General features: G+C 52.5%; 1 protein-coding gene across 3 annotated transcripts in view; it reads right to left on the reverse strand.

Moving 5' to 3' along the window:
• Positions 1 to 602: 602 nt before the first annotated feature.
• Positions 603 to 20,092, reverse strand: part of KIF26B (kinesin family member 26B) — a 562,023-nt gene continuing 542,533 nt past the window's right edge. For all 3 annotated transcript variants that reach the window (XM_024246431.3, XM_054560800.2, XM_054560801.2), the window contains 5 exons: positions 19,125 to 19,287; positions 14,718 to 18,117; positions 5,497 to 5,699; positions 4,818 to 4,968; positions 603 to 1,417 (listed from right to left, as the gene is read on the reverse strand). In XM_024246431.3, the coding sequence (XP_024102199.2) occupies positions 1,269 to 1,417; positions 4,818 to 4,968; positions 5,497 to 5,699; positions 14,718 to 18,117; positions 19,125 to 19,287 (4,066 nt within the window). In that variant the 3' untranslated portion in view covers positions 603 to 1,268. The remainder of the gene's footprint in view (positions 1,418 to 4,817; positions 4,969 to 5,496; positions 5,700 to 14,717; positions 18,118 to 19,124; positions 19,288 to 20,092) is intronic.

The following is a 20,092-nucleotide window of genomic DNA, read 5'->3' on the forward strand; positions in this document are numbered from 1 at the left end:
AGCCTGTCCCTTCTTGGCATAGAGGCTTTGGGACATAGGAGAGCTGAAATCCTTGTACTCTGGACAACAGAGAAGATGATGTACAGTCTCAAGAATCCTTGTTCTAATCCAATACAGTTGAAGTCTCTGAACAAGCCTGAGAAGGTCTCTCAGCTGGGGAAAAACCCACTTTAATCAATCTACAACACTAGAAAATACTAAAGAAATATGGCTCTGGTGAATTGGTTCCAGCTTTCCTTCAAGCCTTTGGAATAAAAATGAATATGAATTTTGAGGGCCATGCAAACTGTGGATTTGTGGGTCAAGGAACCACACATGTGGAGGACTTGAGTGGGGCAAACTGTCTACAGAACACACAGCCCACCTCCCAGGAGCAGGGAGGGCCCAGGTTGCAAAGGACTCCTCCTCCCCCGTGCTGCAGGGTCCGTCTCCTTGCCTGTTCTCTAAAGCACCTGCCCCACAATCAACCTTCTGGGTCTGCCCTGACCACGCTGCTTGTTGGGATGTGGCATCGAGGTCACCTGCTGCTCCAAACCTACTTTGGAAACGCACACACTGGCTTGTGCCGAGGAAGTCTCTCTGTTTGAGTGGCCTCACCAGAATAACCATAAAAGACAGGTAACATTTATTCATAAGCAATACTGATTAGGAAATAGCTCTACAAACACATCTTACTTAGAAACAGCAAGTCAGAAATAGGATAAAACACCAAGAGAAAACGAGCTGTGAATACATTTCCAAAATGTTTTTCTTGTTTGTTGTTTTGTTGTTTTCATCTTGACTAGCACCATCTGTACACAAGAAAGTATGAACATAAATGTTTGGATAATAATAAAGATTTGCAAGGCACTTAATCAGTCATTCTGGGTCTTTTTGTTGTTTTGTGTTCGCTTTCCACAGCAATCCTACATCCACCCCCCACCCTTTCTCATGAAAGCAAGAGAAGAGTGAGGTCTCTTTTGCTAGCAGTTCTTATGTACAAACAAGGTCTTTAAGGTTCCTCAAAGTGCTTTTTCAGTCTCGCAGGGCTTGGACACCCCTCGGGCTTCCCATCCTTTTCTCCTTCCACGGGTGTTTGTTTGACGTTTGCACCTTTCCTACAGAAAACAAAAGAAAACTCGCCTTCCGCTCAACGCTCGCTCCAGACTTGCCACCAACCTTCATCCTCATTCATTGTCTTTGATGCCCCAGCACAGAGGGCCTAGGGGCGTGCAACATCTCTGAAGTCCTGGGGAGCAGGGGACCACTAGGACAAGGGTCTGGCTCATCTACCGGCGCCTGGAGGTGATGTCGAAGCAGGTGATCATCATGAGATGGGCCTTGCAGAAGTTGACACGGCTCTCCAGGCGCTCCGTCACACACTCCAGTGCCTCCAGGTACTCCAGGGAATCCAGCTCCCAAACCTGCTCCAAGTCAACTGCAAGAGAGGAAGAGCTTGATGGAGATGCAGAGCAAACAGGGTGAGAAGCATCTCCCGACGGCTCAGCCTGGAGCTGCCACCCCCACATCTATCCCTTGGTCTAAAGGTCTAATTCGCCTGCCTTAGGCCACCGCAGAGTTCCCTGTTGCCTGATTCTCGGCCTCTTTTGGGTGGAACAGAACACTCTTTACCAGTGTTTAGATCCTTAAGGTTTTTTTTGAGATTCTACTGACCAATAAGGTGACATTCTAGCTCCCCCTACATCTAGCCATGGAGGATCCAGGATGGATCCCAGGATTTGAGAGACGCTACCACACTATTCACTATCAAGTAAATAGTTCAAGCTGAGGTGGGGAGACTCCCTCCCTTTTGGGGGTCTCAGTTGAGTGACATTTATACCTCTGCCTCCTTATATGAAAGGATGTTTCTGGATTATAACCCAGATGCCTTTCCTGATGTTCAGGCCTGCACAGAGTAAAAAGTCTGTATCCTTCCAGGCCTGAAGAGCAGGTATCTGGGATCAACCCCTCTGGCATCAAGTCCCCTACTTTGTCCAGAGATGGCTGGGCAGAGGGAGGAGCTGCCTGGCCCAGGCTCCAGGGGTCCAGCAGGCTCCCAGTACCAGGAGGAAAGGCATGGACAGCAGCCCAAGGTGGTGGGATGGCCCTGGAACCCCAGGCACGAGACGAGCTCTGGGACCTCCACCTCTGTTGACACAGTGTCTTTAAAGGGATGTGAGAATAGTAACTCCTACGCTGCGTGCCCTACCTGCCTTGAGTTCCTGTGAAGAATAAAATTAGATAATGAACATGAACTTGATTTGAAAACGATGCTGTGCTATGGAAACACTGGGGATTAGAGTGGACACTGTCTGCAGACTGTCTTCTTTCTGCAAATGAGGTCCCTGAGAGCTGGACAGTGACGTGACTCACTGAGGCTGACACAGTTAACTAGGACTAGAGCTGGAAGGAGACCGAAGGCCCTGAATACCAGTTTAATATTTAAAAACCAAAACAAAAAAGCAAAAGGAGCCATCATTCTATGACCACATCAGACTACATTACTGGACAACCTTAAAAGTGGCATCAGAAGGAAGAAATACAACTAAAAATGGATCTTTCCATGCCAGTCCCCTGCCTCTTGCCCACAGGGAATAGTCAGCAGGCAGCTCATTGATCCTTTTTTTCATTACTGTTTTCAATTCATCTTCAAGAAGCAATCTGTATTTCCCCTTTCATGTAGCTTTCTGTTCATTTTCTTTCTCAGCATCAAAAACAGTGATTTTTGACATGTACAAAGACTAGAAGGAAACAATTGTTTCCTGCAAGCATCTAAACACATATGTATTGATGCTTCAGCTTGTTCCCATCCTGGGAAAAATATGACTTTGTAAGATGAAGATAATTTTCAAGTCTGCCTTGGGCATAAACAGTTCTTGAAAATAAAATGTTAATGAAAATAGCAAAAATGAAGGAGAACTGACTGAAAGGAGGCCCCCGAGATCTTTAAGTGGCCAGGGATTCCTGAAACAAGGAAAAGGGTATCCGCAGCGGGTAGGGATAAGCACAGTGCCCCGTGCGTATGTCATGGGCAGACAGTAACCAACGCCCTTGCCCCTGTCTGCCCTCTCCATTAGAGCCTTCAATGAAATGCCCTCGCAGGACGAGTTCATGTCTTTCCTCAAATTTCTAACAGAAGATCCAACTCAGTGCATCATGCAAGCAGGCACGAAGGAAATGCCTCCTGTTTGTTTTTTATTTTTATTTTTGAGACAGGGTCAGGCTCCGTCACCCAGGCTGGAGTGCAGTGGTGCAATCTCCGGCTCACTGCAACCTCAGCCTCCTGAGTAGCTGAGATTACAGGTGCCCGCCACCACGCCTGGCTAATTTTTGTATTTTTGGTAGAGACGGGGTTTCACACCATGTTGTCAAGGCTGGTCTTGAACTCCTGGGCTCAAGTGATCTGCCCACCTTGGCCTCCCAAAGTGCTGGGATTACAGGCGTGAGCCACCGCGCCCAGCCAGGAAATGTCTCCTGTTGTTGAACTGTGGGATAATAGTAATAATTGCTGCCGGATTCTGAGCTCTCATCCTGGGCCAAGCAGTGTAATTAATAAGCACCAAGAGGACCAACGGGAACTGATTTACACCTCACAACTGCCCTATGGTGTAGTCACCATTATTTTTCCCATTTTACAGCTAAGGAAGTCAAGGCTCAGAGTTAAGTGTCTTACCTGAGGTCCCACAGCTAGTATGTGAGAAAGCCAGCAGCCAAAGCAGGTCTGCATGCCTGTGGCCACAGCGGCAAATGCTGCAACTTAATATTATATTATAGAATGCTCCACAGGCTGTCCCAAGAATCCAATGAGTACTTAGGGAAATGTTATCACCTTATCCCTATGGAGAGGCAGCTGCTGCGAGACTGCGGTTACATGTGGCAGGCACAGCTGGGAGGCTGAGAAGTCCTGCCACTTTCTTCCGCACCTTCACCCAGGACCATTTCACCCCAATATTTTTTCAACCAGCTGCTCTGGAACATAAACCTAAGCTTCCAGCCTCCACCTGCAGGCCCTCCGCACCGGCCAGGGAAGACTGGAAGAGGGTTGGGGCAGTGCAGGGGAGGGGCTGTACAAAGGAGGCCCTGCCGGAGGCTGAGGGCTGGATGGGAAGAGGAGGCAGAGGGAACTTGAATGGCAAGAATGTATTTTACCCCACAGACTGAGTCTTCCAGCATTAGCTCCTATATATCAGTGTAATAGCTGGGACCAGACTGAAGTTTTATTTTGTGCTAAATGGAATGGTCAGGAACAAATAAATAAGACAATTGAATCCACCTTTCAAAGAGAGCAAAATTGTCCTGAATTGTTATTAGATGCTTACGGTCATCCTGGGCTTTCTATTAAATGGAAATAACACTGTGGCTGTCTTTTTTTTTTTTTTTTCCACTCAAAAACGTTTTCCTTGCTTTCTGGGTTCTCTGCGTGGCTTTTCGAGGACTGTACACTCTACCCTATTAAGGGCTCTATAAATTCTTGTCTATTTCAGGCTAGATATGCAGTGTGATTTTGTGACCTAGGAGATTTGTAATACAGCCTTCATGTCTGGGTGATCTTCTGCCACACGCAGGGGGAAAAATCTCATTTTCAGGTGCTTTGGACTGAGACACGTAGAAATAATCTTGCAAGAGCAATATTCACCACTCCTCTGCTGTCCCGGCCCCTCCCGCCCATCCCCAGGGGAGTAGGGCTGCCCGCTCGGTGCAACTTCCTCCATTTGATGGGTATCCTGCGACTGAGGACGAGCACGCAGCCTGTGTCACTGTCACCCTGGGCTACACGCCAGCCCGGTTGAGCAGGTGAACCCATTAGTCACAAGAGTGGGAAGGAACCCCGGCCTTACATTCACTGAGCCACTTGTTGGGATCCAGCATCAGATACTGTTTGGTCGCCTCCAGCTCCTTCATCAGCCACTCGTACTTGGCGCGGACCTCGGCGATCCTCTGCTGGCGGTGTTCCAGAATTTTCAGCTTTGCGTTGAAGCACATGACCTCCTAGCACACAGACAGAGAGGAGAAAGGGCCCTTCTGCTCACACCCAGTCCACGCCACAGGAGCACTTGAGAGTATTGTTGATGGAAAACAGGCTGGGCATGGAGACGTGTGGTCATCTCTGCCAAATTCTCCGTTGACAGACCTCAGTTCAGACACCTCACAAGGTAGGACTATGACTGACAGACCATTCTTAAGTTGAGAAAGCAGGTGGTGGGTGTTCAAGATGGACAAAGGCTGGTTAAGACAGGGAGCCTCAAGGAGCCAGAAAAGCCCCCAAGATCACCAGCCCCCCACCCCTGGCTTTGAAGCCTTTAAAACATTTCAGGAAGAGAAACATGGGGCTCTCTCCAAGGCCTCTGTCCAAAAGCCCTTTGCTGGGACAGAAGCCCCCTTCCCATCACCCATGCCAGAAGCCCGCTGGGAAGCCCGGGTCTGAGTTGTCTTCCCCAGGGCCCTGCCTGGCGCCTGCTCAGGCTTGGTGGGGAGCTGCCACCATGTGGGCGGGGGCTGGGGAGGGGGCTGCCTCACCTTGCTGGCGCCCCCTCGTCGCCGCTGCAGGCGCTCCACGTCATCGATTTCATAGACTTTAATCTCAAAGGGTTCCCCAAGGCCCCTCTGGCTGTTCCTCAAGGGGCCATCCACCCAGCGGACGCCTGTGCTGTTGGTGGGTTTTCTCACAGGGGAAGAGGTGTCCAGGGATAGTGCTGGGATAAGCCTCCGTCTCTGAGAACCTGAGGAGGGGGATAAGCCCAAAGAGTTAGTCTTTCTGAATTTCAATTTTTTTTTTTTTTTTTTTTTTTTGAGACAGAGTCTTGCTCTGTTGCCCAGGCTGGAGTGCAGTGGTGTGATCATAACTCACTGCAGCCTTGAATTCCTGGGCTCAAGCAATTCTCCTGTCTCAGCCTCCTAAGTAGTTGGGATGACAGGTACACACCACCACATCCAGCTAATTAAAAAAAATTTTTTTTTTGAGAGATGACATCTTGCTATATTGCCCAGGCTGGTCTCAAACTCCTGGCCTCAAGTGATCCTCCCACCTTAATCTCCCGAAGTGCTGGGATTACAGGTGTGAGCCACTACACCCAGCCTGAATTTCAATCTTTTAAATATTTTGTGGATGCAACGGATGAGGTCATGACAAGCACCCCAGGATCTGAGGTAGGGCTAAACACTCTCACTTCCCACCACCCACCTCCACTTTTACTCCCCTAAACCAACACTTGGGCTTTAGCTCAGCAAACTCCCTGAGGAATCTTTAGAACTGCCTCCTAGTTTCCACCTGTAAAACATGCAGCCTAGGGGGGCATCCTCAGCATGGATAGGTCAAAAGGTCCTAGCGTTTGATGTCATTACAGGAGTTCCAGAAAACACTGTTTATTTGCTTATAACAGCAGCAGCAGCACTAACATGCACTGGTTACGTGCCTGGTACTATTTCACACGCTTCACACATTGTGACAAGGACTGCTAGTTCTCTCCCAGTATCTATTCTCTTTCTTTCTCAGCAGAAGAGACCCTGGGTATTAGTGAAGCACATGGCTCCCAGAATGGAGACTAAACTCTTGCATGGTACAGGCGACTGAAGTTTTGATGAACAGATGTCAGTTGAAGCATGTCTCCTCCAGGGGACAACAAGGAACACTCACTGCTGTGTTCATTTTCTCTATGAAGTGAACTCTGGGCTCCGAGCTCCTTTTGCTTCATATTAAACCTCACTTTTTTTGAGAGGGAGTCTCACTCTGTCGCCCAGGCTGGAGTGCAGTGGTGTGATCTCAGGTCACTGCAGCCTCTGCCTGCTGGGTTCAATCAATTCTCCTGCCCCAGCCTCTCAAGTAGCTGGGACTACAGGCGCCCGCTACCACGCCCGGCTAATTTTTTGTATTTTTAGTAGAGACAGGGAGGGTTTCACAATGTTGGCCAGACTGGTCTCAAACTCCTGATCTCAAGTGATCCGCTTGCCTCAGCCTCCCAAAATGTTGGGATTACAGGCGTGAGCCACTGTGCCTGGCCAAAACCTCACTTTTTAGAGCCCAGATTCGATCTTGTGTATACACATACACAATCGCATTTAGTTTCCAACAAAGTGCAGGCCCCAACTGACGAAACTAAGCAACATTGACCACAGGAATAAAGCAAATGTCTGTCTCCTTAGCATGAGACACCTACCCTGGGAAGTGACCAGATCAGAGGGGTTTTTTCCTTTTAAATCAGTCTGATCAAGCTAGCTGACTGTTGGCAAACTGTTTAGCTTTTGTGTGCCTCAACTCTAGCTTCCAAATGGCTGCTGTGTAACAAATAAACCCCAAACCCAGCGGCTAAAACAGCAAACATTTATCTCACATATCCCTGTGGGTTGGGAATCTGGGAGCAATTTTTGCCAGGTGGTTCTGGCTCAGAGCCTCTCGGGAGTTGCAGGCAAGCTGTCAGCTAGGGCTGCACTCATCTGAAGGCTTGACTGAGGCTGAAGCTCCCGTTTCTAAGCTCACTCATGTCATCATGGCAGGAGGCTTTAGTTCATCCTCATGCAGGCCTCTGCCACACAGGACTATTTATGACATGGCAGCTGGCATCCCCCAGAGGGATGACCCAAGAAAGCAAGAGGGGCACCCAGCACAGAAGCTGCAGTGTCTTTTATAACCTACTTCTGAAAGTGACATACCATCACTCTGCCTTATCCCACTCGACACAGAGACCAACTCTGGTAAATACGGGAGGGACTACACAAGGGTGTGAATACCGGGAGGCAGAGACAACCATGGGGGCCATCTTGGAGCCTGGCTACCACGGATGGGATATGATCAGATGGGAAAATGTCTTGGATGAGAGCCACCCTCCATCTCCTGCCAATACCCGTGCCAGGGCACCGTGTGAGCTGGGAGTAGAGAAGGTAAAAACACCTGGAGAGTCCTGCCAATACCCGTGCCAGGGCACCGTGTGAGCTGGGAGTAGAGAAGGTAAAAACACCTGGAGAGTGACATTTCACTGGGCTACAACAGCTTCACAGAAATATCCTGGCGGGTATCTACTTCCCATTGCCTCCTTTCCACGCCATCTAGCAACCTTGAACTTCCTCACCACATCGATCCCTCCCAAGGTGAAGTGAGTGCCCACTGGCAGGTTAGGTGTGGTTTGGGGGCTAGGAATACCTTTTTCCTGCACACAAATGAACAAGTGTCTTGGATTTTCATAAAATTCTGAATTTGGGTACCAGAACATCAATCCCGTGAATGGATTGATACTCAGTTCCTGCACCTCCAGCTGAGGCTCCCTCTCCCCGCTCCTGTCTCCCTCCAGAGGTGCATGTGAGCCTCACTTAGGTGATGATGAGGGAAGCCAAGTCCTGGGGCAGGGGTAATGTGGTCAGGCTGAGGAAATGGAGTGAAGTGGCCTGAAGGAAGTTTAGGGGTGGAGATGGTGCCCTCACATTACTGGAAAGGGCACAGGAAGTGATGGCACTGCTATGCCATCCCTGGGCAAAGACTGACCCGAGGGCCTTGGTCTGGGGCCCCATATAAATAAGGGTCCTTAGATTTTCTGCATGCTCCAGCATTTCCACCTCTCAAGCAGATGCCCAGCTTTCTGCCAAGCCCGGTCTCTGACAGGGATCCCCTCCTTCCAGGCTGCGAGTGGGGTCAGGGGACCATCAGCTCTAAGAAAGGTACAGGGGAAGCCCCACCCTGGCGAGAGTCGTGCGGTGCCCCATTGGATGCCGCCTGTCTGATCGGGAAGCCACAGCCAGGGCCAGCCTCCTGCTGATGCCAGTGGGTTGGGCTCCCTTCTGCTTCTCAACCCCTCCCTGCTCATCAGCCTGGCATTTGGTCCAGGCATGTACAAGTGCAGCATGTTCAAAACACTTGGGCTGATACCTGCCAACATGGATTTACCGCATGAAATGGCCCAGATTTGACCTGAGAAAGTCAACACTGATACTTCAGTGAAACTTCCAACCAGGACCTCTACCACTAACAGAGGCTGAGCCCACCCCCTTGCCCCTCCCGTTCCAGGCCTGGCTGACAGCTGCGTGCAGTCAGAGGGGTCGCTGACCCATCACAGTCCATCTTCCCGTATCATCTGCGGCGCTGACAGCCCACATGAGAAGCTGACATTGGGCCTTCTACTCTTAACATCCCTGAGTCCAGATAGAAGTCCCCACATGAGTCTGCAGATGCTGCTGCTGAGGTTAAGTGTCGGGAAACATGGGTGTTCTGAGTGCTGAGGCCTCTCGGCTCCCCCTGGGGAATATGCTTCTGCCCATTCCCAAACTCCTGCTCCTGAGAGCCCTCCAGCATAGCTTTCGCTCCATCGCCCACTGTCTGCATTCTGACTCAAAGTGTAGGCACTAGGAAGACAGTGAGTCAAAAAAGCACGAAGCACTAATGTTGAAAGGAACTGTAGATATCAGAGCAGGGAGAGAAAGAGAATGTGAATCAATACATGTGATTTTGTTGACCAGGAAGGAGCCAGCTCCATGATGAAGAATGATGCTGGCTGTATGGCCTGCTGTCATGTTTTAGCTGAAAAGGCAAGTGCTCCCATGCTGGCGATGAGAAAGAGGCAGGTTCTCCAGGGCCACAAAGCTCTCCTCGATGCCGAGCCTGGGCTTCCTCCCATGTTCTCTGAGATTCTGAACCCTGCACCTAGGACCACAGTGTCACCTCACAGCATCAGCGCCACCTACTCTCTTTGGGGTTCTATTCTAAGGAGCTTCCTTGGTGTCTGAGAGAATCAATGACTTTCCTCCTTTTTCCCCAACTGCGTATTCAAAAAGGCTCTCATTCTGAACCTATTCTCAACTGGCTCTAGGTTGGTTCTCTTAGAAACATTCTGGAAATCTGAACTCTGACAGCAAGCGGCTTGCCTTCCTCTGGTTTTCATTAAGCCAGTGACCACTGTGCTGCTTGAATTTATTAAAACAAAACCAGGATGTGCCTGAGAACCAAATGAATAGGAGAGGTTGGCAGAGCAAACCACGGTGCCCTCGGTGAGGAGCAGTTAGTCACAAGTTTTTGTGCAGCGCCCTGGGAACTGAACCTGGTAGCCTGGGAGCTCAATTCACTACAGGTGCAAGTCACAACTCACAAGACAGGCCCATCAGTCAGTAATGTTGACTCAGCACCAAGAGAAAGGCACAGGATCTGATGCTTAGAATGACAAAGAAAGCAGCAGACTACACTCAACATTTAAAGCACTTAGCACCAGCAGGACAAGATACGAGAAATACACAGAAAAGAAATATGAGCAAACTTTTAGGACTATGCTGCCAACCAAGCAACCAGCCCATCAATGAATCAACCAATAATATCCAACGGTAACCTGCACCAGCCCAGTGCTGGGCACCAAGCAGGCTGGGTCAAGTGCAGAACAGGCATTGCTCATGTCCAGGCGGGCCAAGGCCTGGGGCATTCTAGAACCTCCATGCTTCCCTGAGGGGCTTCTCTTCAGGCAGACCCTCCCTCACTCCAGGGCTTTTCTGGTGCTGAGCCTCCCTGTGGTGGGAATGAGTTTAATTCAGGCCAAGGTGCTCATCTAACTGTCAGACTTCCCTATCCAGTCCAAGAAAAGGAAAGCAAGGGAAAGAATCCAAGGAAGTAACACACCAGGATGAGGGTGAAATGTAAGGGACTGGAGGAAGAAAATAGAATTGACATAACAAATAATGGATGATAGGGGACAGGGGAGCGTGAGGATTGGGGGCTCAGGGTAGTGGCTCGGCTGGTGTAATTATGGCATCAACTGTGTATCATGGATTGACATCCTCAGCTGCTGACATGTGCACTGGCCAGGACAGACATTCCCTTCCCTCCTGGGCTCATTCTTGGCTCTGGGCTATACACAATTTCATCCTGCTGACCATAGAGGGGCTGGCAAGGAACTGTGGATGAAGCAATGAAAATCCATCAATAAAAGCAACATCATTTCTCTCACCTTATCACGTTGTTGGTCAAGAGCCTATAATGACTCCCCATTGCCAACTACAATAATATATTGATATTCTTTTAGAACTATGTAGAATATAGAATAATGTGTACTGTTCTTGTAGTTCCCAGATGTGACTGTGCCTTGTGTTTGTTCCGGCGTGAGTGTGGCTTGCGTTTGCTAGTGTCTTGCTCTGCTTGTTGGGACAGTCCCCTCCTTGAGTTAATCTCACTGTGCTGCCCACAGGCCAGGCTCTTGCTGCTGGGAGCTTGTGGTCCCATTCCTGCCTCAGCCTCAATACCCTGCACCCTCTCTGCCTGTCCCGATGTAAGCACCCTCCCAGACCAAGCTCAATCCTGACGTTTCTCTGCAGCCTTTGCCTTGCAGGATCCTGCTTTGTCTAAATGCTCTCTCCACTTGGGTCTTCACTACCCCACTCAACATCTGGGAATGCACTCAGTTCACTGTTCTCTATTCCACACTTTTCACCCTTTCTCTCCAATTAGGTTACAAACTTCTTACAGTGGCCTTGTGCCCTGTGCCGGCTGCCTCCACCTCCAGCCACACACCAGAAACTATACCAAGCTCAAAGAGCACAGAAGATACCTGGTCAATGTCTAACAACTGAAAATAAACCCCACTGACTACAGATTGCTCTAAGGAAAAGACATCACGTGACCATGATATTATTTAAATTATCTGCATAGTCTCATCTGATGTGGGCTATTATCTACCAATCTTCCCGTTTGACTTGCATACGAGGAAACTGAAGCTCAAAGAGGACAGTTACTCCCCAAAGGTCACACAGCTCAAGATTCTAAGCCTCCTGCTTTCTAACTGAATTCACTGCACCCTGCTGTGGCCGGTGGAACAAGCCCAGTCCTGTGCACTCCCAGCAACATGGACCTCCAAGAAAGAGAAGACAATAAGGAACCACAGCGATGTTTGGTCGTTTCTGCTGTTACATGTACTACAAAGGAACCAGAGAGGTTAAGGTTATTTTCCCAATAATTCTAGTTCATTTTTACTAAGGAAATAAGCATTAAAAATTTTCCAAATTCAAAAGCCATCTGAGACAAAAGACGCCTCCTCTCTGGTTCCAAACACTTCTCATACTTGTATATTAACTCTAGCCATCTAGTTAGGAATTTCCTTGGAGGAGTTTTACAGTTTATGCTGATCATGTCTGACAGCCACCGTTTCTCTTAATAACAATCATAAATAAGCAAGACAAGATCACCTAACCTGAAACGAGCACATCTCCACTGCCACATCCATCATGGAGCCTGGATCTACAGCAGCTCATCACAAAGGTCTTCTGCTCTTGGCACTCCACATGAAATCCCATTTCTAGCACCTGCCCTGGCATTTCAATTTTACACCGTTTTCCTCCAATAGCCTTACCTAACCAGAGGCTCCTAGAGGACAGCATTTACGAAAGTACTTAGCCCAGAGCAAGGGCATACACAGAGCCTGCTGCCTGCTCGCCAAGCAGTCACTTCACACCTGTGTTTTTTCATCATTGTTCTTCCTCTTTACTCCAGTGTAACCGCCAAACCAAAAAATAAAAGTCTTGAAAAAAAAACCAAAAACCTGTGAAAGCCACAGAAATAATGAAATGGACTGGTAGACGCAAGGCACTAACTTCGAGTCCATGAAAGCACTGTGGGACACTGAAACACACGTGGCCATGTGGCCAGTGCCACACAGTCATCTGGACTTTGAAGACCGAGGCTGCGTGGATGAGAATAACAAGAGTCCATTAACCAGGTACTGGGAAGGCCGGCAGATGCTTTCCTGCTTGTTATTTTTACTATCATCAATACGTTTCAATGCCCTTGGCCCTGGCCGTAAGACACAGCAGCTGCTATGTTACATGGAATGGCTCTTCCTTTTCAACTTGTCTTAAATGGGGTTCTGCTCCAAGTGCTGTCGCCGAGATTGAGGGGTGAAGTGAAGCAGAGTCAAAGCGTATCAAAGACTGAAGCATACCCCACCTGGCAAATAAAGACGTCAAGGAACTGACAGCCACGATGATTCCCTACCATGCTCAGAGCCTAACATCCCCATGGCCAAGTTCTGTGATCTGTGATGAGGTGAGCGGATGGGGCTGTCTGTATCATAAAACTACATCTGCATAGCTACACCGTCCCTTAAGGTGGATTTCTTTGATTCTAGGAAGAGGAATGGTTTATAATGTTCACTGACCACAGCCCTTACATTTGGAACATTCCAGAGTTTGTGCTCGCCTGTGGTGGGAGAACAGGAAGAAGCCACCCCATGACAGAGAACAAGCCTGTGGGGCAGTTGCTGGAGCAGTAGGAAAGGGGAAGCCCTACATCTGTGTCTCACCCCATCTTTTACTTCCAGATATGCTGCGGGCATGGATCCCTGCAGGGACCTGGCTTCTGAGAGCACGTGAAGAGCCTGGTGTTGCACACAAGGGCAGCGGGAGGGTACAAACAGGCCAAGAGGGCAGGAACCCGGCCGCCCTGGCTTCAGCCAAGCCATAGAATTGCACGTGGGGCTCTGCGTACATTTCGTTTATTTTTTTTTAAGCCCTTAAAGAATGAGCAGGGGTAATTTCTTTGGAAGCCACTTAAGAGCAGAGATGATTCCAGGCAAAATTCTCAAGTAGCTTCAGTTGTTCTTGGGAACTTTTGCCTCTGTCTGTCTTTTTCTCTCCTTACCATCTTTTCATTTCACCTACCCCAAGACCTCCAGGGCCACCAGCTCTGACCTGGGTCCTCTTCCCCTTGCCCATCATAACTTACTGTCATGTGCCACCCAAAACTCCAGTTAACAAGTCTGTGGGCTTTATATATTAATTATTCTGGAGTACGTGCCTTTTGATAGGAGATTCTTAAAAATGACAGACTGACTGGGTGTGGTGGCTCATGCCTGTAATCCCAGCACTTTGGGAGACTGAGACGGGCGGATCACTTGATGTCAGGAGTTCGAGACCAGCCTGGTCAACATGGTAAAACCTTGACTCTACTAAAAATAGAAAAATTAGCCAGGCATGGTGGTGCACGCTTGTAATCCCAGCTACTCAGGAGGCTGAAGCAGGAGAATCACTTGAACATAAGAAGCAGAGGTTGCAGTTTGGCAAGATCACGCCATTGCACTCCAGCCTGGGCGACAGAGTAAGACTGTCTCAAAAAAAAGGAAAAAAAGAAATGGCAAAGACTTCCTCCAAAATCATGCATTTCAGGCATCATGGTATGTGCGGTGGGGGGCACTGCAGGCCCTGTGGCAGGTGTGTAAACATGACTGTCCACAAATATGTTTGGGGTGGAGGTGGAGGAAGGGCCTCGCCATTCCACTTTCAATGGGACAATCTGTGCGTTATCCCACATCCCTGAGAGAGGCTGCCAGAGTCTTGCAGGCCACCAACCTCGCAGGAGGGGCTTCTGAAGCTACCAGGTCATGAGGGTAGATGCCCTCCCCTGATCCCTCAACAGGCTGTAAACCGTCCACAGGATCCTTGGTTGTTGAGCAGAGGGGCACGGGGCGAGGGAATGGATGGCGGAGGAGCCAGGCTTCCCCCATAGCGAGCAGGTGTGGGTCACGGTGCCATCTGCATCCGGACCCTCTCCTTTCCACCCTGCTGAGCACCAAGGGATTCACAGCCCTAAGCCTGATGACGGCACACAGTAGGGCAGTTTCTCACAGAGAAACCCTCCGCGGTGACGTCCCTGGCGGGGAGCCCTGCAGGGTGCCAGGCCGTGGGAAAGGAGAGGCCAGGCCTGGACGCCCCCTCCCCACGGGCACGGGACACCCCGGCAGTGGGGTTTGGGCAGTTCGCCCACCTGCCGCCCTCCAGCCGCCTACCTGGATTGGAGCGTTTCTTCGGGGTCTTGAGGCTCCGACACCTGCCGCCCACGGAGCTGCTGTTCTCGCTCGTGGAGTCCTGCGCTGAGGACGCGCTGCCGGTGGCCTCGCTGTCCCGCATCATGCTCTCGTAGCCGCTGCTGCCGCCGCTGTGGTAGAACAGGGCCGTCTTCCCCATGGCCGGCGGGAGCTCCCCGCTCAGCACGCTGCTGTTGTCGCTGCCGTGGCCGCTGCTGCAGCGGTGGGGCCTCCGCGGGGGCGTGATCTTGCTGTAGGGCGACGGGAGCAGGTGCGCGGCCGCGGGCTTGTCCTCGGCCAGGGCCCCCCCGCGCTCCTCCGCCTCGGGCCCGGCCCGCAGCTGCAAGCCCCGGGCGCCCGCGCTACCCTGCAGCAGCTCTGAGATGCGCCCATTGACGGCCCGCAGGGGAAGCTTGGAGGCCAGGCCTGAGCTCCTGTTCCTGCTGAGGGACTGCGTGGACCAGGACATGTGCTTCCCACCGGGGGGCAAGCTGGAGCTCTGGCCCACCGCCTGCGGCAGGGACTTGGTGGAGAAGCTGAGGGTTTTGGTGGTGGAGGTGGACAGGCTGCGCGCTTTGGGGCTGGTCAGGAGGAGTTTGCTCACGGCGGAGATCTTGGACTGGCTGGCCTTGGGCGAGGCCCCGGAGCTGGGGGGCGAGGTCCCGGCGCTGCGGCCCAGGCTCCTCCCCGCGCGGGGCATGGTGCTGTCTTTGCCTGCGTGCAGCCGGGAGCTCACGGAGGACAGGCTCTCGGCCCGCTCCAGGGAGAGGCATTCGTAGTGGCTGACCGTCGCCCTGCCCAGGGAGTTGGTTCTGCTGGCCAGCTGCTCCAGCTTGGCACTGAAGAGCTTGCTGCTGCTGCTGGCGTCCTTCGTCTTGCCGCTAGGCTCGTCTGGGAGGCCCGCCAGGAAGGTGGCTGGTTGGTTCAGGGGGCTGCTTGTGCCGCTGCTGCTGGCACTGTGCTGAGGGCTGGCCCGGTTCTTCTGGTCCAGGCTGGACTTTCGGACAGGGGGCAGAGGGGGAGTCCCTTTGGGCCGAGCCAGGACACAGTGCTTGGGGGAAGCCACCTTCCTCTCCAGGGTAGCCTTGGAGGGCTGGGTGCCCGAGGCTGCACCCACCCCATTGGTCTCAGCAGCGCAGTAATAGAAGAGGCTGCCCGGCTCCTCCTGCCGGCTGCCCTTCTGAAACGCCCTGGGAAGGCTGCTGGACTTGACGCTTTTGTTGGGATGCACGGGGCTCTGGGTGGCCAAACCAGACAGGGCCATCTCACACCCATCCACGACCCTCCTGAAGTTGTCAGTGACAGGGGAGGCCGACACCTCCCCGCTGCTGCTGCTGAGCCTGTCGCCCGGGCTGGGCTTTCCTTCCTGCTCCTGCTCTGCTCTGGTCTCAGCATTCGAGGGGCCCGTGGCAGTCTCACACCTCATCCCTTCTTCACTGGGATGAGCATTCTCTTTTTTCACTTCCTCTTCTCGTTTCAGCCAGGGGTCCTCAAATTTCATCTCTTTCTTTGCACTGTTTTCCTTACTCTCCTGGGACTGGGCTAATGTGGAGCCTGCTTTGGGGGTGGCAGTGGGGGCCTCGGGCTCTTGGATGTTCCGGGGGCTCATGGCAATGCAGGGGTAAACCGTGATATTGGTCTTCATGGGGATGTACCCCTCGCAGCTGCTCAGATTCGCCGTGTTGGAGATGGTGACCATGGCCTTGCTCAGTGTGGATATTTTGCAGCCTTTGATGGGGGTTGCTTTGTTGAAAGAGTCATCTCCCATCTCAGACAGGATGAGCAAGTCGTCGGGGCTGGCCTTGGGCTTCTCTCTGCACACCACAGCGGTGTTCTGGAGGCTACTGACAAAATCCGAGGCCACAGGTTCTGCCATTGCCTCCCCGTGCCCAAAACACGTCTGGGCTATGAAACTGTGGCACGACTGCTCGCCCTCACTGCCGGCGCTCATCTCGCTCAGCCAGGAGCTGATGGAAGAGCGTCTGCTCCCTGCCTCCTGGGCCTTCTCATCCAGGCTCATCTTCGGGAGGGGCAAGAACTGTGTGATGCTGACCTCGGAGACGGGGGCCATGCTGGAGTAGCACTCCAGGTCCTCGCTGATGCTGCTGATGATGCTGACGGGCCGCGAGCCCGAGGCCAGGGCCTGCACAGAGCAGTCGCTGTTGAAGCTGATGATGCTGGTGGGGCGGCCGCTGTCCAGGACCCCGCTGATGGTCAGCTCCTCCACCAGCGTGAACACCAGCTCGTCCTCACCATTCAGCTCCAGCGGCTGCTGCACCGTCACCATCGTGGTGCTCAGGATCTCCTTCTTGGACTCTGAAGGAGTAGCTGCCTGCTGCTCATCATCGACAGGAGTTTCCGGGAAGCCTTCGCTCCCAGCAGACATGGATTTTTTCAAAACCTGGGGGCTCATTCCAACCGGGGGCGTACGCACCTCGGGCTGCAGCAAGGACTCACTAGACACCACGCCGGAATCCTTACTCGAGGGAGGCAGTGGGGCGGGAGACGGCAGGACCCCCTTCTGGGTGTAGACTTTGCATCTCTGGGAAGGAGAGCTGGGTGGCTTGTACTCCGAGGTCTTGGACAGGCTGGCGATGCCCAGCCGGGGGGAGCCCATGGGCCTGGGCTTGCCTTCCACGAAGCCGCAGGAGTTGAGGCTCTCCCGGCTGCTCTGGAGGCTGGGGCTCTGCACAAGTGGGGAGGCGCTGTGCTGGCTACTGCTGCCCGGGATGCTCCTGGGTGAGGCCGGGCTGGGGCTATGGACGGGTGCCGTGGCGGGCACAGGTGAGTGACTCCTCTGCGTCTTGGAGGCTGGCAGTTCAGGGCCTTCTCTGTCAGTAAGCTGACCTTCGGACCCATTATCTTCCTTATCAGACTCAGAGAGTGGGCTTGCCCCCGCTGCTTGGCTTAACCGGGGGCCTCTGCTTGCCTGCTCCGGCCCGAACTGAGCAGGCAGTTCTTCGAAAGGAAACCTGCTGGGCTCCTCACTGCCGTCGATGCAGTCCAGCCTCTCCTGCAGCTCGGCGAACGTGTTGCACTTCAGGCAGTCCCTTTCTGACTTGCTGGCTGCAGCCTCTCCTGCCTCTGCAGGCCGGCTGTCGCCCCGGGTCTTCTGCAGGGCTGGCACGATAGGGACAAAGTCTGGGGGGCCCTCGTTGTCGGTGAGCTCCTTGTCAGAGAGGGCTGTGCCGTTGGGCCCGATGTAGATGACAGTGTCGCAGGACTGCTCGCTGCTAGAGGAGTAGTCGGGGTCGCTGGACAGGTGAGCGATGGGGAAATCGGGGTCCACCGTGGCCCTGGTGTGGAAGGGTCTCAGCTGGGTGGGCCTGCGCATACGGCCTTCTTCGCAGGAGCTCTCCCCGCCGGAGGAGCTGGATGTGGACTGTGAGTGAGAGAGCAGTTAATGTGGCGGCCCTTCCGTGGCAGTTTCCCCAGGAGCCCAGCTGTGTGCGGCAAGTGGTGGAGGCCCCTGACTGGACACAGGCTACTGATGGTCACCCCGGTCGGCCTCCCGCGGTGCCATGCCCGCGTGCCCGGTCTCACATCACTGCTGCATTTGTGAAGGGGAAGCCCCGTGTGGCACACTGGAGAAACAGAAGCTGCTCGGGAAAGGAGGTGACCATCCAGGCCCTGCCTGACCAGCTAAGGGCTGCTGGGTCACCAATGTTTAGCACCCTGTGCCGTGGAACACTGGTTAGGAAACACTATTTAAAGATAAAAAAGGTACAAAACAGAGAAGGGAAAAAAAAGGCCCCACATCAGCAGCTGCCCCTGCCACTGAGTGGCTACGATCATGACGCTTTTCTCAAATACTTGCCACCCTGCCACCATCCTGGCTTGGCCTCTGCCTGAGAAAATGAGCCCAGCGATGTCTAGCAGACTCAGTAGCATCCAGAAACCACTGAAACCACTGAATTGCCGGGACAAAAGCAGCAGCCAGGGAGTGACTCCTGGACATGCAGCAAAGGAGGGGCCCTGAGAGCAGGAGTTGAGAATCCTCTTTGGCGCCAACCCCTTGAAGGACACAGTCTCCATCTACACAGGACCAAGGCAGTGCATGAGAAAAACAATATTTTCCATCCCTCCAGCGTTTTTCCTCTTGAGGTAGCAATCCATTTATACTCTCTAAAGCGGACCAAGTGCTTCCGGTCAGGGGTCCAGGCTGGGTGACCAGGGCCAGCACCAGGTGTGGGGAGGTGACATGACTTTGTATCAGCCCCAAGGTTTCCCTGCCCCAGAGTGGACCCTGAGCCACGTGTTGTCAGCTCCAAGTCACATCTCCCGATGCTGGGGGATTGGCAATGTTGATTTGGCTTTTTCTGACTCCGTTCCAGGGCACGGCTCCAAAGGCTCCCTCATCTGCCACCCCCCACCCCGCGAGCTCCTTACCTTTGTCTTCTTTTTCTTCATCCTCAAGACTCTCGATGCAATCTGGATGGTGGACAGGGTCTCCGCGTAGCTCCCGGCCGCGGCCGAGATGTGCGCGATCATGGTGGTACGGCAGTTCATGTTCCCCAGAGACTCCCTCAGCAACATGGCGAGCTTGCTCTCTCTGCCAGACAAAGTGAATTAGGCTGCATTAGCGGCCATGCTTCTCTGTGGCCCTCAGGGCAGGGCTTCAGGCCTGCATACAGTCATTTTGTTGTGGGTGGTGGTCCCCCCCCTTTTTAATGGCATACTAATTAGCATCATTTTCCAGCATGGGGCTATTTGTAGTTGGCAAGCACCGAGCAAGTGCTTCTAACTCCAAGATGGAATTTGTGCAAAGCACCTCCCTTGGCGCTTCTGTCCTGGCTGTGATGGGATGTTCCTGCGCGTGTGTGTCTATGACATTACACATAATGAGGCCTGGGAATAGAAACAAGAGGAGGGCATCAGGAGAAATGGCTTTGTGACTGGTGACTCAGCATGCTAACTGCACGTGTGGCCCTTCTCCAGGGTTTCCACACACAGGCAATCCTTGCAACACAAAGGAGTCCCCCGGCCACGAACCTGGATTGAAGATCTGTGGGTTTTTAATATCTGCACAGTTCCTTTAGCCAGGAAGCTGCGGCTGCTTTATTGGCATTGTCCCTTAACTCACATATTTGCACCTAGTAGCAGTGAAGAAAAAGGCATTCATATTCCTGAAGACTAGGGGAGAATCACAGAGAGAGGCCCAGCCAGTCACTGGATCCACAACAGAAAGCAGCACTTCCTATAGAGAGGCCTCCTCTGGCAACTGTGCAGGTGCTGTGCGGGGCCACTGCCAGGTGCTTTGCGGGGCCACTGCCAGGTGCTGTGCGGGGCCACTGCCTCGAGTGGTAATAATGAGGCCCTGGGGTTTGCCGGGAGCGTTGCTAAGTCTTTGAATTGAC

This window comes from Pongo abelii, chromosome 1 (assembly GCF_028885655.2).
Source record: "Pongo abelii isolate AG06213 chromosome 1, NHGRI_mPonAbe1-v2.0_pri, whole genome shotgun sequence".
In the NCBI taxonomy this organism is placed as follows: Eukaryota; Metazoa; Chordata; class Mammalia; order Primates; family Hominidae; genus Pongo; species Pongo abelii.